The 14,045-nt window shown below is 42.0% G+C and overlaps 1 protein-coding gene across 1 annotated transcript in view; it reads right to left on the bottom strand.

The window, feature by feature from the left end:
- Positions 1-14,045, bottom strand: part of C2H8orf88 (chromosome 2 C8orf88 homolog) — a 46,289-nt gene that overhangs the window by 29,381 nt on the left and 2,863 nt on the right. The window contains exons 2-3 of the mRNA XM_074985439.1: positions 13,473-13,571; positions 2,635-2,711 (exon numbers count right to left, since the gene is read on the bottom strand). Coding sequence (XP_074841540.1) covers positions 2,635-2,711; positions 13,473-13,557 — 162 coding nt within the window. The 5' untranslated portion in view covers positions 13,558-13,571. The remainder of the gene's footprint in view (positions 1-2,634; positions 2,712-13,472; positions 13,572-14,045) is intronic.

Raw genomic sequence — 14,045 nt, 5'->3', positions numbered from 1 at the left:
GTGTAGCAGCAATATGTGATTCAGTGTATTCACTTTAAAACCTAGGTTTCCACAGTATTATGAGTACCAGAAACAATAACACTCCGATTGTGAACACCACAATGCCCTGTGGCTGTTCTAAGTCCCAATAATTCTCTATACAGACCCAGCTAGACCAGCTAGTGGTATTTACCAATAGTGATTTATTCATTTATTTGTAACTACAATTACTTAACACTTGTTATATATATATATATAGATAGATAGATAGTTATTTATTTGGCATAAGCTAAATACTAGGTTACATATAACTATATATAATTACATGTGACTTACCAATAACATCCAATGCTCCCACATCTCACCAATAACTACGTTACAGCGGCCCTTCAAGTCAGAGATACGGCTTGGTTGGGACCTTTCGTGGTGGTGACGTCCGGGTGATCAGGCCGGGGTCTGCTGTCTGGACTGGAAGTTGCTAGCCTCCGCCTTGTGTCCAGGAGCCCACACCCTTATTCCTGCTAAATCACCTTTTATACTGTTTCTTACTTGGGGGTTCGATACCTGGCCAATTAAAGCGTTTGTTACCTAATTTGGGCTTTCTATCCTCCTGGCCTGTCAGAACATGTTACAAGATTTCCTCTGTCCTTGGTCTTTTTCTGAACCTCCCCTGGGACCCTCTGATGTTGTACAACCAAGATGTTCTCTTTGGGGGGGCTTCCAGCTACTAGCCCCAGCTGTTCTCTTTGGGGGCTTACTATCTGCTTGTCAGGATGTTCTCTTTGGGGACTCTCCAACTACTTGTCAACTTTCTGATTTCTTTCTCCTGGCCTGACTTCAGACCTTCCCGCCGCTGTATGATAGCATTCCAAGATGGAGTGTATGGTCATTCTGCCTTGCGAGTGAGGCCCGGCCACCAGGTGCTCGTGCTCCCACACGTATCTCCAAGTCATGCCCATTTGCTATTATAAATTACCATATATTTACAGTGACGTGTGCAGAAGTGAAGGCTCCAACAGACCAACTGCTATGGTAAAGTTGCTCTAGTAAGATTGGATGCAACAGTCCAAATATGGGTCATCTCATATTTGGGCTATGGGGATGGCTTGAAAGAGAAAATGGTCTGCAGATCTAAGCAATACTCAAGTCATTCCCAGGGAAGTTGACTAGAACAAGGAGTGAGTCTGGCTCCCAAGATTTTTAGGGTGAGATTGTCTTCTCATTTTTTGTGTCCAGCACATGAAAGTAGGTGTCAAACCTTTCTTATTTTGCCTCTAGGCATTACTGGAGCACAAATGAATAATCCACAGATGCTTGTCAACATGTTGTCTTTGAAAGTGTGTGGGGGCAGAGGGGGAATGGGGAGAAAAGAAAGTGGAGATTAACCTAACCTAATGCATGCAAAAAAGTGGTGTCCAGATACTTGAGATTCTTGAAAAAGATTACTGAAATCTTCCCCGGTCATATAAAAACAACAACAACAACAACCAACAATGGTAGGTACCAAATAAGATTGGATAGGATACATTTCAACAGACACAGACAGCAACAGTTAAGTTTTAGAAAAAAATATTTTTGTATTCTTACAAGGTGTATCTTTATACCTATGTTAGTACAAGTTTTGTGATATGGTGTTAATGCTTATTGCTTGTGTAGGCTGTCAACATGAATCAGTATTGGAAAAGCTGATGCAAAGTCACAACAAAACAGACACTGAGAATACAAAGAACAAGCACATTTTGCTGCTCTCTCTAATCTGGCCTTCAGAATGAGCTGAGCAGAATTATACAATAAATACCATAGTTTGTTCTAAACACTAGAAAGATAGCAAAGTTCTCCTAATATGCATTTAAGGTTCATATCTGGAGAAAAGTTTTAATCTAAATCCCATGAAGTTTGCTGTGTCAAATGTATTGTATGTATTTTCACATAAAAGGGAATACAAGAATTCCTGCGATCACTTAATACGTATAACCAAACATGGTAAAAGCAGTAGGGGGAAAAAGTGGCTACCTACAAATCTAGACTAACGAAAGAAGCTCCCAGAGATAAATTTCTAATTCAAAGAAGTTTGCAGAGAAGCCAAATCTGCAAGTCCACATTGTCATGTACGGAGACCCAACTTCCATGTTGTAGTGCATATGTGAGTGAAGAGTATTTCTAGTTCAAACTAAACAAACATTTACAGGACTCCACTGCTTAGTATGCAATTCTAAAACATATCTCACTGACAAAAGAGGTATCTACAGGTTGAACCTCTCTAGTCTGGTGGCATTCATGATCCAGCGTGATTTTCGTCCGTCAGATGTTCACTTACTATGGATGTAGCCAAGTTACCCATGGCCCCATGAAATCTGTTCATAGCCACCAGTCCCAGCTCTCAGTTTTCTGTGCTGTTATTTAGCTACAATTTATCCCTAAATGTCTTCTAAGAGTCCAGCAAGTTGCTAGACAATATAGACCTCCCACGGTTTGGCAAATTCTTTGGTTTGGCAACAGTTAGGTTCCAAGGATGCTGAACTAGAGAGATTCACCCTGTACTGCATTAAAAGATGGACTGATTGACAATTTATCATACTTCATGACATTCATTTATAGATTTAGCCATCCAGTGTATTTCACTGGCCACTTGATTCAATTCACTTAAATGCTTACCCAGGTAACTTCGCTATGTAAATATACTTGTGTGCTGCATGGAAATTCAGCCTGGAAGTTAAAGGTAACTGCTGAGGCTGTTGGAACAAGAGTAAAAATAAGCAAAACCAGAACACCATTCAGAACATATCTTGAGATAACTGACATCAGGATTTTATACACTATTTGAGGATCATGATAGAGAAATGAATGGTTTGTGCCATAGAGCAGCATACTCAAAACATTCAAGTAGTTATTCTTATTGCCCCATCTTTTGCAGGATCTTAACAGTGTAACACTTAGCATATTTTTAAAATTTGTGTTATTTGGCTGCTGTCCACAGTAGCATGGTTGCATTTATTCCCAATCCCTGCAAATTTCTGTAATACTTTGCAATTTCTGCAGCCTTTCCATGAGTCTTCATAAATGCTTAATAATAGAAAGAATGATAAAAATATTCTCATGCTCACACCACAAATGTGAAACATTTCCCTCTAAAATGAAATGTATGTTAATCTACAGTTATAACAGTTTTCCAAGCATCTGGTAACAAACTGACATTTTTCAGTTACAGCAGGCATGTCCAACCCGCGGCCCATGGGCCGCATGCGGCCCCGGACAGCTAGTAATGCGGCCCCACAAGATCGTAAACTTTTAACATTATTATGTGATTTCTGTACATTAACTATATTATATATTTTATATGCGGCCCAAGACAATTCCTCTTCACTCAATGCGGCCCAGGCAAGCCAAAAGGTTGGACACCCTTGAGTTACAGGTTGGACCTCCCTGGTCCGAACTCTCAGGACCAGACCAGTCCCAAATGAGGGAATTTGCCAGACTAGGGGAGGTCCCCTCCTGCTAGCCCCTCAGCACTTCCAGACACAGCCAGGACCCTGCCACTGGATGCTGCAGGGCTGTCCCAACCCTCTGAGGTGTCCAGGAGAGCCAGAGGTCAATGCAGCAGAGCTGGGCTGCTGCTCCCCAACCCCTTCGGATGAGAGGACAGCAAAACAATTATTTACAGGAAAAGAATCCTTCCCTGTCCTCTCTTTAAAAGTGGGGCCCAGGGCCTTTAGGAGGACAACAGAGTTTTGTGGGAACACATGCTCCCTGCCCCCAACAGTAGGCCAGGATAGCTGATGGCCCAGCCACTTGCCAGCAAGAGAATCTTTAGTGGCGTCACAATTATTTGTGAAACTTTTACAGCAACAGCTCTGATTAATTTGTGCAATTGTGACAATGTGAAGAGTAAAAACAGTCCATTTTCAACAAATGTGGGTCTAAAAACCAGCATAGCTGGACAGGCTCTGTTCAGGTGAGCAGAGTACCCTATGCACCTGAACTCTAGTTTATATATTTTATACAGCTCTCTACTTACCTAAGCAGCGACTCTCACAGCTACACTGCTATTTTTAATAATATAGTGTCCTGTTACCTCCCCATTGCCAAAGCTTTTCCCCCACTTCCTTTCCCATCCAGCGCCTTTCACTGTGGCCTCTAGTTCCACATACACTACACATCGCCACAAGTGTAGACAAGATCTTTATTGCTCTACTACACAGCTTGTTGGAAGTAACAGCAAAATTTTAAATGAGAAAAGTTTCAAAAGACCATGAAGAAAAGGTCACCTACCGTAACAGGCAATTACAAATTGATACCCTGGGAATGCAAAGCTTCAGAACCCCTGAAAGACCACAGTCCCCCATTTCCCCTCCTTATCCAACTGACTTCCTTTCACTGAACCTCAGAATTCAATGCTTTGGAATAGAAATCCATAGAAGGGATAATGGCAGATAAGTAGTATTAAGCATGCAGTTGTAAAGCTCAGAGTGGGGTGACCTTCCTTATGATGCCCTCTGCCTATTCTCATTGTGGGAGATTGGCAAACTGTGCAAGTCCTATGACAGATTGCCCTCCAAAAAGAAGCATTAGCCTCCGAAGCCAGCCTACGAGCATAATACTAAGTAAGGGTTAGGATAAAACTCATCCTCACAGATTTCCAGAACAGTGAAGTTGTAAAGGCAAGTGCTCTATCTGGCTTTTGTCCTAGCAGAGTGAACTTTAGTTCCATCAGGAGCTGGTACTTTAGCTGAAGTGTAACAAGTTATAGAACATAACCTAACCCACATAAGAGACTGCGTCAAGATGGAACCTCCCCTCATACTCATCCCCATGAATGACAATCCCCGAGATTTCCCTAACAGTTTAGGAAAGCAGCAAGCTAGTTCCTGGTATCAAAAAGGGTACGATACACTGAGAGGAGATTCCTAAATCCCTTAGTCCTATCTGAATAGGAATAAAGCTCTACTGACAAAGCACAGGCAACTTGAAAGCTTTGGGGAAGAAAAGCATGAAATCAACTGTCTGGTAAGAGCAATTCAGGTACTATTTAAGGGAAAAAAAATAAAATTAGCACAAGGAACAAGGGAGCAGGTGCTAACCAGGGTCTGTCAGGCTACATCTACACCGCACCCTAAACTCAGAAAAAGGTATGCAATTTGTTACTCTTGCAACAGGGAGTAAAGGGATGCCAAAATAGTGTGCCTATTATTTCGAAATAATGGGCATGTTTCAAAGATGTAGCGTAGATATTTCAGGATACTGAGGTATTCCAAAATAACTCAACTCTGCCATGAACCTCTATGACCTCCATGCCAGTCCCAAGCCTGGATGAAGGAGGAGGGTTGGTCAGACGACAACAATATGAATGAAGTCTGCTGCCAGTACAACTAAATGATAAAAGATGCCGGCTCGGACGTCGCCCAGGTAAACAAGGTCCGCAATACCAATCTAGCAATTGGGGTTCGGTCAATAAATTGGCTACTGAAAGAAAATTACAGCTAACACATAACGCTATCCATCGGAACATGAAACATCTGAACACTGTGGGCAACTGGAAAATTAGAGCTGTTTCAGAAGGAGATGGAGTGATACCAATGTGATATACTTGGACTGGCAGAGGTGAGTTGGATGGTATCAGGAGAGATATGCAGTTGCAAAGTCATTTGGTCAGGAAATGAAACAAAGCACGAAGCAGGAGTCAGATTCCTTCTTAGCAAAACATCTAGAAGAGCATTATTAGGATACAAACCAGTAAGTGCAAGAATGATGGTAGCGAGATTCGAAGCAAAAGCGTTCAACATCTCAGTCATTCAGGTATATGCACCCACATTGGACAGTACGGAGGAAGAGATTGGGCTATTCTATAGAGACTTTGACAAAGACAGTGGAGGAGATACCAAAGAAAGATGTGTTGATCATCAGAGGAGATTGGAATGCAAAGGTTGGAAATGATAATGAAGGAGGGGAGAGAGTCATGGGAAGGTTTGGATATGGAGAAAGAAACAAACGAGGTGAGAAACTACCAGACTTTGCTACAGAGCATGAGATGGTGATCTGCAACATGAGATTCCAAGAAAAGGACTGTAGGAAGTGGACATGGCAATCAAATGATGGGAAGTCCAAGAACACAAATAGCTATGATTTTGATAAGAAGATGGATACTATCAGTACAGCAGTGCTGAACTTTCCAAGGAGCAGATATAGACTCAGACCACAATCTAGTGATCGCAAACATCAAGATGAAGCTCAAAAGAAAGTGTAAGACACAGTTTAAGAAAAGAAGAGAAGGGGTGAGGCTAAGTGAGGAAGAAAGAGGGAATGCATACAGAGCAGCACTCGAAGAGAAGATTAAGACTGTCGCCACAAAGACCTAGATTAGAGAATCTCAGGGATAGCCATCGCTATAGAAGAGGCAATTGAGCAGACTGTTCCAGAAGAAGAAAAGATCAATAAGAAGTGGATTACCCAGAAGACACTGAACTTGGTTCCAGAGAAGAGTGCTGAAGGTCAAAGGAGATGTTTCTGAGTTGTCAGAACAGTAATATCAGGTGAAATGCAATGAGGTGAGAAAAGCAGCCATAAAGGAGAAATGGTTAGAGGAGCAATGTGAAGATATAGAGAGGTATTACGGCAAATGCAAGACCAGAGAGGTGTATAAAACAATTAGGAATATTCATAGGAAATTGCCATCTGCTTCAGTTGCCATCAAAGATGAGAATGAAGAAGTGCTCATGAACAAGGAGAAGATTGTGCAGCGATGTATAAGATACTGCACCCATTTATACAAAGCACAGTTGAACCAGAGTGTCTCAGAGAGACTAACTGAAGACCTGATAGAAATATCTCCACCGAGCATCGAGAGCAAAGACCGATATTTCAAAAGGAGGAAGTAAAAAAAGCAGTGAAATGACTAAAACAAAAACAAGAGCCCTGGAAATGATAAAATCATGGGAGAGATGATCAAATATGGTGGACAAAGCACGAGTCAGGAAACACACCATGTAATATAGCATGGAAAGAAGGGAAGGCACCTAAGCAATGGACAAGATCTGTGCTAGTGAAAATACGCAAGAAAGGAAGTATATTGGAGTTCAAGAACTACAGAACGCTTGCCCTCACGAGTCATCTAGGCAAGGTGCTTATGATGGTGCTGATGGAGAGACTAAGATCGCAGACAGAAGAACATATAGCAGATGAGCAAGCAGGGTTCAGAAAAGACAGAAGGACCATACAGCAGCTATTGGCACTAAGACTGATAGCGGAGGAAGCTTGATGAAAGAACCGGAATGTATACATTTGCTTCACCTGTTTTCAAAAGCATTTGACAGTATAGATCAGAAAGTGACTTGGGTAGTGTTGGAGTAATACAAAGCGGATAGCAGACTGATAGAGATGTTGAAGGATATCAATGACCACGTGGAGGCAGCAGTGAGAACATACGCAGAGTTGGGAAGTTGGTTTAAAACAACTAGAGGTATGAGACAAGGAGATCCAATAATCACCAAGTATCTTCATCACACATCTGGAGTGTGCGATGGACAATAGCAAGGAAGAGGTAGAGAAGGTATCTGTGCATGGGAAAAGAATTAACAACTTGAGGTTGACTGATGATACAGCTATCATTGAGGAAAATGGGAAGAAGTTAGCAAAAATGGTGAAGGTACTAAATGAAGAAGGGAGGCGGAATGGACTGATTTTGAATATCGATAAAACAAAAACAATGGTATTTGGAGGTAAGGAAATAGGAAAGAACATAAGTGTCGACAGTATTGAACTAGAAGATGTGGAGAAGTTCACATATCTGGGGAGCAACATAACATACGATCTAGACCGTAAGAAGGAAATAGCAACTAGAATAGCGAAAGCAAGAGCGAGTTTGAAGGAGATGGATAAGATCTGGAAAAGCGAAGCGATTAGCTTAGGAATGAAGCTGAGCATCTTGAAACCATGTGTATTCAGTGGCATGTTGTACATGTGAGACAAGGGTGATAATGAAAGATTCAAAAAGAAGAATATTGGCGTTCAAAAGTGCTGGGCTTTTTTCTTGGACAGATGGTAAGTTGAAGAAGCCCTTACAAGGAGATCAAAGCCTCCTTAGCACAGATCCCAGGATCCGATCAGCTCCCTGCTACAAACCCAGGCAGGAGAGCCCCACCCCAGTGTGCACTAGACCCCGCCCAAGCCTCCTAGCGGGAAGTGGCTGACATGGCAGAGCGAGACCAAGGACAGAGCAGTAATAGGTAAAAACAAAAGTAACTAGTTTATTGAAAATACACTATTGAGAATAACAAACTAACAAAATAACAAACTAACTATAATGTTTACAGACTTACTATAAGCATTGTTGTAGTAGTTCCTGGATGAAAATATATAATTTTTATTTTGCCGGAAGGTAAAAATTATTAGTTATTAGAAAGGGTACAGTAGAAAAGGGCAAGGGTTTTTTAAATCCCTTCCATTGACTTTATAGGTGGAGCGGGGGTGCTACTCCCTGCTTCCAACCAGGGGCAGGGTGCTGGCCTGCCCCAAAGGATTGGAGCCGGAGCCAGTCGAGGTAACCCCTCTTAATTTGTGGGAGGCCTCCCGTAACTCCTTTCGGGGTCCAATAACAATGTGTTCCCGAGAGGCCTAGGCTCTACACGGGACACAGAGGGTCAACGGAATATGGGAAGTGGGGAGGCTGACGCCTTCACCCACAACTATGCTTGGAAAAATATAGGTATGTGAGGAAAGGGCAAGGGGATAAACCTTCCCTACAGAATAATAAACTTATCTTTTGATATACTAAATAACCTTAAGAACAATTACAATAATAATAATAATACTAACTTATAACAATGACTGTTAATTAAATGTGCTGTGTTTGAATATATATATTGCCTGGGCTTGTAGGCCCGGCCCTGAGGGTCAGGCCCTCGGGTCCTGTACCGATCCTGTCAGGCCGGCACACCGTAGGGGCGCGACCCCTACTCCCCCGCTGGAGGCCCCGATGTCCCAAGTAAGTATATGTATTTGAAGTATCAGTTCAGGTAAGCAAGTTACGTGTCCAGTAGATAGAAGTCCAGTCTGGTAGAATAGGTCGTATCCAGGTAGAGTGAAAAGCCGGTAGTCAAGATGGCGGTGCCGGTGAGGTGGGCGAGGAGGTGTTAAAGATGGCGGCCTCTGGGTTTGGCAGCCAGGAGCGCAGTACACGCCTGACGGCGGGCCAGTTCGACACCTAGCTGCCGCCCCGCAGAGACCGCTTGCCGCCACTTGGGAGAGGAGCTGCTGCTTGAGGGCGCAGGCGCCGCTCGAGTCCAGTCAACGCTGTAGGTGTAGTGGCGGCGCTGAAGTGATTCAGCTCAAAGATGGTGATTTCAGCTGATCTTCACCGCTCTAGGCTGGCCTAAGGGCTCGGCGGACGCTGCAGATGCAGCCGCGCCTCCCTATGTGGAGTAGCAGAAGCAAGTCTGTGTCCTCCAGGGCCACAGAATGGCCTGAGGCACCTGCTTATATGCAGAGAGTTCATGCATGATTCATGATTCTAAATGAATATTCATGATTGTACCTGCAGTTCTCAATTAGGTCCTCTGGGGCTTGGAAGGTGCTAGAAGTTCTCACCTCCGCCCAGTCAGAGGCCTAGAATTCAAACACCTAATCATGAATAATTCATGAGTTCAGGTTACCAGGGGAGCTAACTGACAAAAAGTGACCGTTGGTAAGGCTGCTAAATGGCAGCCTGTGACAATTTAGATTTTTCATGTGCCTGCTCTGATTTTACACCGACAAAGGCGTGTACTCCCTGGTCCATGGGGACGATAATGTCCTTAGATGTTATAATCACGACAAAAAGGAGTTGTTACAGAAAGATTCTGAGAATAGGATGGATGCAGAAGGTCACCAATGAGGAATTATATAGAAAGATATAGCTGAAAGAGAACCTGCTGCAAAAGGTTATAAAATGGAAGCTACAACTATTTGGGCATATATTTGCAGAATGAACGACAAACAAATAAAAATCAAGACCCTGGTATTCAGCATAGTGGATGGTTTGACTAGGAGAGGCAGAACCCACAGAGAATGGATAGATGATATAGTAGATTGGTGCGGAGCTAGTCTACAGAAACTAAGCCACTCTGCACTGGACAGCAAAAGATGGAAGGAAATAGTGAGAGAGGCATCAGACACCAAACGGGCCCACGGTTATTGATGATGATGATTGCAAAATAGCTCAGCCGTATAGACACAGCCTCAGAGACATGAACAGACCCAAGACCTCAAGCATCATCTGAGGAACAGGACCTCAATACCTAGTGCAGACAGTCTTGATTAGTTTAAACCTGGTTATAATCTGACTACTGATTTCATGTAAATTAGTAGAGATTTAACATTATTTAAGGGTTTTCACACAGGAATTTGAACTTGTGTGACCACAGTCAGTTTTACACACACGCGTGCGCGTTTAAGTCACAGCAATTTGTGCTGAGACACAGCTTAGGCAAAATGAGCTCCAAGCCTTACTAACTCAGACTGCGTCTACACTACAAGATAAAATCAATATATAATAAATTCAAATTCTTATTCTCAATATTATGAATTCGAATAAAGTGTCCACAAAGCTTCATGAAATTCGACCTACCTTTTTTCCATGTCAAATCTCCACGTTCCCATTGCTCCCTGCAAGTTTGACAGCGTGGGCACTGCATTGTGGTGCCTATCCCACGGTGCCTTCACCCCAATTGTTTGTGGGTGTTTCATGTTGGTATCCCAGAATTCCAAGCACTATCCCAGAATTCAGTGCATCACTACTCGTGAAAAAGTTACTGGGTATTGCACCATTTCCTGCTGCAGCATTCCAAACTGAGTTCAGGCCAAGTTCATAAAATGTTGCCAGCCTTTCAACAAGCCTAATCCAAACTATGGTTCTACAGTTTTCATTAGCACTTAATCAATCTGTTGTGACACTATTTGAGCTCTAAGAATATATTTTTGCACAGCTGGAAGCAAAGGCCAAAGTTTCCAGAAGCAGTGAATGGACTACTGGAAATAGATCAGTCAGTCAATTGCCCTGTTCTGTTCATTCCCTCTGAAGTATCTGGCACCAGTCACTAACAAAGAAGGGATATTGAGCTACATTAACCACAGAACAAATGAGATGTTCAAAGAGTACTTAAGGTCACTGCACAGAACTAAATGAACTCTTTGTCATGCAGTCCTGCAGATGAATGCAGAGATGTTCCAAAACCTGAGCCATTTGTTCTGGGTGACAAATTTTAGGATCTGTCCGAGATTGAGGTCATTAGATAAAGTTTTTGAACAAATTGAAAATTAAGCAATAAGTCACCAGGATCAGATGGTATTCACCAAGAGTTCTGAAGGATCTCAAATGTGACTTCACAGAACTAATTAGGATTTGTAACTACTACTACTACTACTTAATCCTTGTACTCTGTGTGGTGCACAGGTCATCTACAAGTCTCCTCCACTTCACTCTGTCTTGGGACAAAACTTCTATCTGGCACCAGAAAAATCCCAGTTGTCGTCTTTCAATATTAGTAGACCTCCGCAATGTCCAAGGTCTTCCTCTTTTGTGTTTTCCTTGTGACTTCCCCATGAAAGTTTGAAGGACTATGCTGGATGATGGTTTTCTGAGAGTGGCCTAGCCATCCCCACTTTCTCCTCTTGATTTTGTAAACTGTCCTTTAAATCAGTTTAGCTGTGTCTACGCCACAAAGTCTTGTCTACAGAAGAGGCCTTCTGTTAACAAAACTAGGGAGCATCCACATTACAAATGCATTCTGTATAGAATCTATCAACAGAACACCTTTTCCCTGGCAGAATTATGTCTTGAAAGTTTGAGTCAGGGCACCTCCGTAGAGATTCTGTAGACAGAAACGTAGCATGGATGCTCCAGGGGGCCCTCTGTCAACAGAGAGGGCTTCCAGTCCACCTGACAGCTCTGTTTCCAGAACTTCTGGTTAGCTGTTCTCTCAACAGAAGGCTGGGCTCTCTGGCCACTCTCGGTTGACAGAGGGAGACCATATTAGGGGTAGACATGTTCTGTAGACAGAGGTTGGCAAAACTCTGTCAACAGTGACTTCTGTAGACCGAACTTTGTAATGCAGACCCAGCTTTTCTGTACCAAGTGACTGAAAGTCAGATAATGTGAAACCAATTTTTTAAAGGGCTACAGAAGAGACACCCAACTTCAGGACCAGGCTAACTGGTTGAAGCTATCATAAAGAACAGAACTGTCAGAGACATAGATGAACACACTGTGTTGGGGAAGTGTCAATATGTTTTTGTGGCACTGTATATTGTTGTACTTTGAGGTTCATAAGTTGTTAAACGAGGTTCCGCACCAAAGGTTCTTAAGCAAAATAAGGTGTCATGGGATTAGAGGGAAGGTCCTCTTATGGATCCATAACTGGCTAAAGATATGAAACAAAGAGTAGAAATAAACAAACAGTCTGATTTCAGAATGGAGAGAAGTAAATAGTGGTGTCCTCAGGGGTCTATACCACAGACAATACTGTTCAAATATTCATAAATGATCTGAAAAAAGAGATACAGAATGAGATGCCCAAATTCACAGATGACACAAAACTACTCAAGACAGTTAAGTCCAAAACAGACTGAAGTGTTATGAAGTACTTCACAAAACTGAGTGGGCAAAAAAAGGGCACGTGAAATTCAATGTTGAGAAATGCAAAGTAATACACATGGGAAAACATAATCCCATCTACACATACAAAATGCTGGGGTCTAAATTAGCTGTCACCATTCAAGAAAGAAATCTTGGCCTCACTGTGGATAGTTCTCGGAAAACCTCTGCTCAATGTGCAGCAACAGTCAAAGTAAACAGAATGATGGCAATCCTTAAGAAAGTGATAGATAAGACAGAAAATATATTCTCTCTACATAATCCATGATACACTCACATCTTGAATACTGCATGCAAATGTGGTCACCCAAAATATATTAGAATTGAAAAAGGTTCAGAAAAGGGCAAGAAAAAAATATTAGGAATATGGAACAGCTTCCATTGGAGGAGAAATTTCCCATATGGGACTTTTCATCTTAGAAAAGACATAAATACAGGGGATATGACACAGGTCTACAAATTCATGAGTGGTGTGGATAATGTAAACAAGGATGTGTTATTTACTGGTTCTCATAACACAAGAACTAGGGCTTACCAAATAAAATTAACAGGCGGCAGCTTTAAAGTATAAAAAAGGAAATGTTTCTTCACATAACACACACAACCTGTCAAACTCTTTGCCAGAAGACGTTACAAAGGACAAGACTATAATACTGATAGGATACTGGATTAGATAGAACTTTGGACTGGTCTAGTTTAGCCATTCTTCTATCTGAGCCAGTATGGCTCTATCTACATCCCCCACAGCTAGTTTTTAAATGTGTACCTTAAGAAGATACCTATTCAAGACAGTCAGCACATAATCTTAAATGTCCTTTAAAGTGAGCTGTAAATCCTTGTTAAATAAACCATTTTTAGCCATGCCACTCACCATGCTGTGAAGACAGGTGTCGTGCAGGTCTTGCTGGCTGAAGGGATTTACCAATCAGTTTTTTAGTGTCCATTGTCTTTAACATTTTGAGGCTCCACTCTTTAAAAAAAAAAGGAATTACATACATATAAAACACTGAGCGAGGCAGAAGTGCAACAGTGTAATCTGCTTTTCAAGAAGGTCTTCGTGGTTTGTTGACTATACCAAGCTGCATTGTAATGCAAAAAAAAAAAAAAAAGTATACTATACAAAACAGTTTAAATATCTAATCAATCAATCAATTTCAAAATGAGTATTCCATAAAGTCATTCTAGTGATAAATCTAAGAACTGCCTTTTTAATTACCTCAAATAACACCTATCTCACATCTTATCTACACACCAAGTTGCATCACTTTAATATCACACCTTTTGGCAAACCATGGCAATAATGTTCTTAGATATGTCTTTCCCACTATGCCAGTTGAACTGGATAGCAAAGACACAATCTGAATAGCACATGATTATGAATGGGAGCTGCAAAGGAAAGCCTGAACTTACCTGGAGAGCTAGGAAAGGGTTAAGCTAGCCTGTC

Source organism: Carettochelys insculpta, chromosome 2 (genome assembly GCF_033958435.1).
Source record: "Carettochelys insculpta isolate YL-2023 chromosome 2, ASM3395843v1, whole genome shotgun sequence".
Classification (NCBI taxonomy): domain Eukaryota; kingdom Metazoa; phylum Chordata; order Testudines; family Carettochelyidae; genus Carettochelys; species Carettochelys insculpta.
This window is presented reverse-complemented; position numbering and strand designations above follow the sequence as displayed.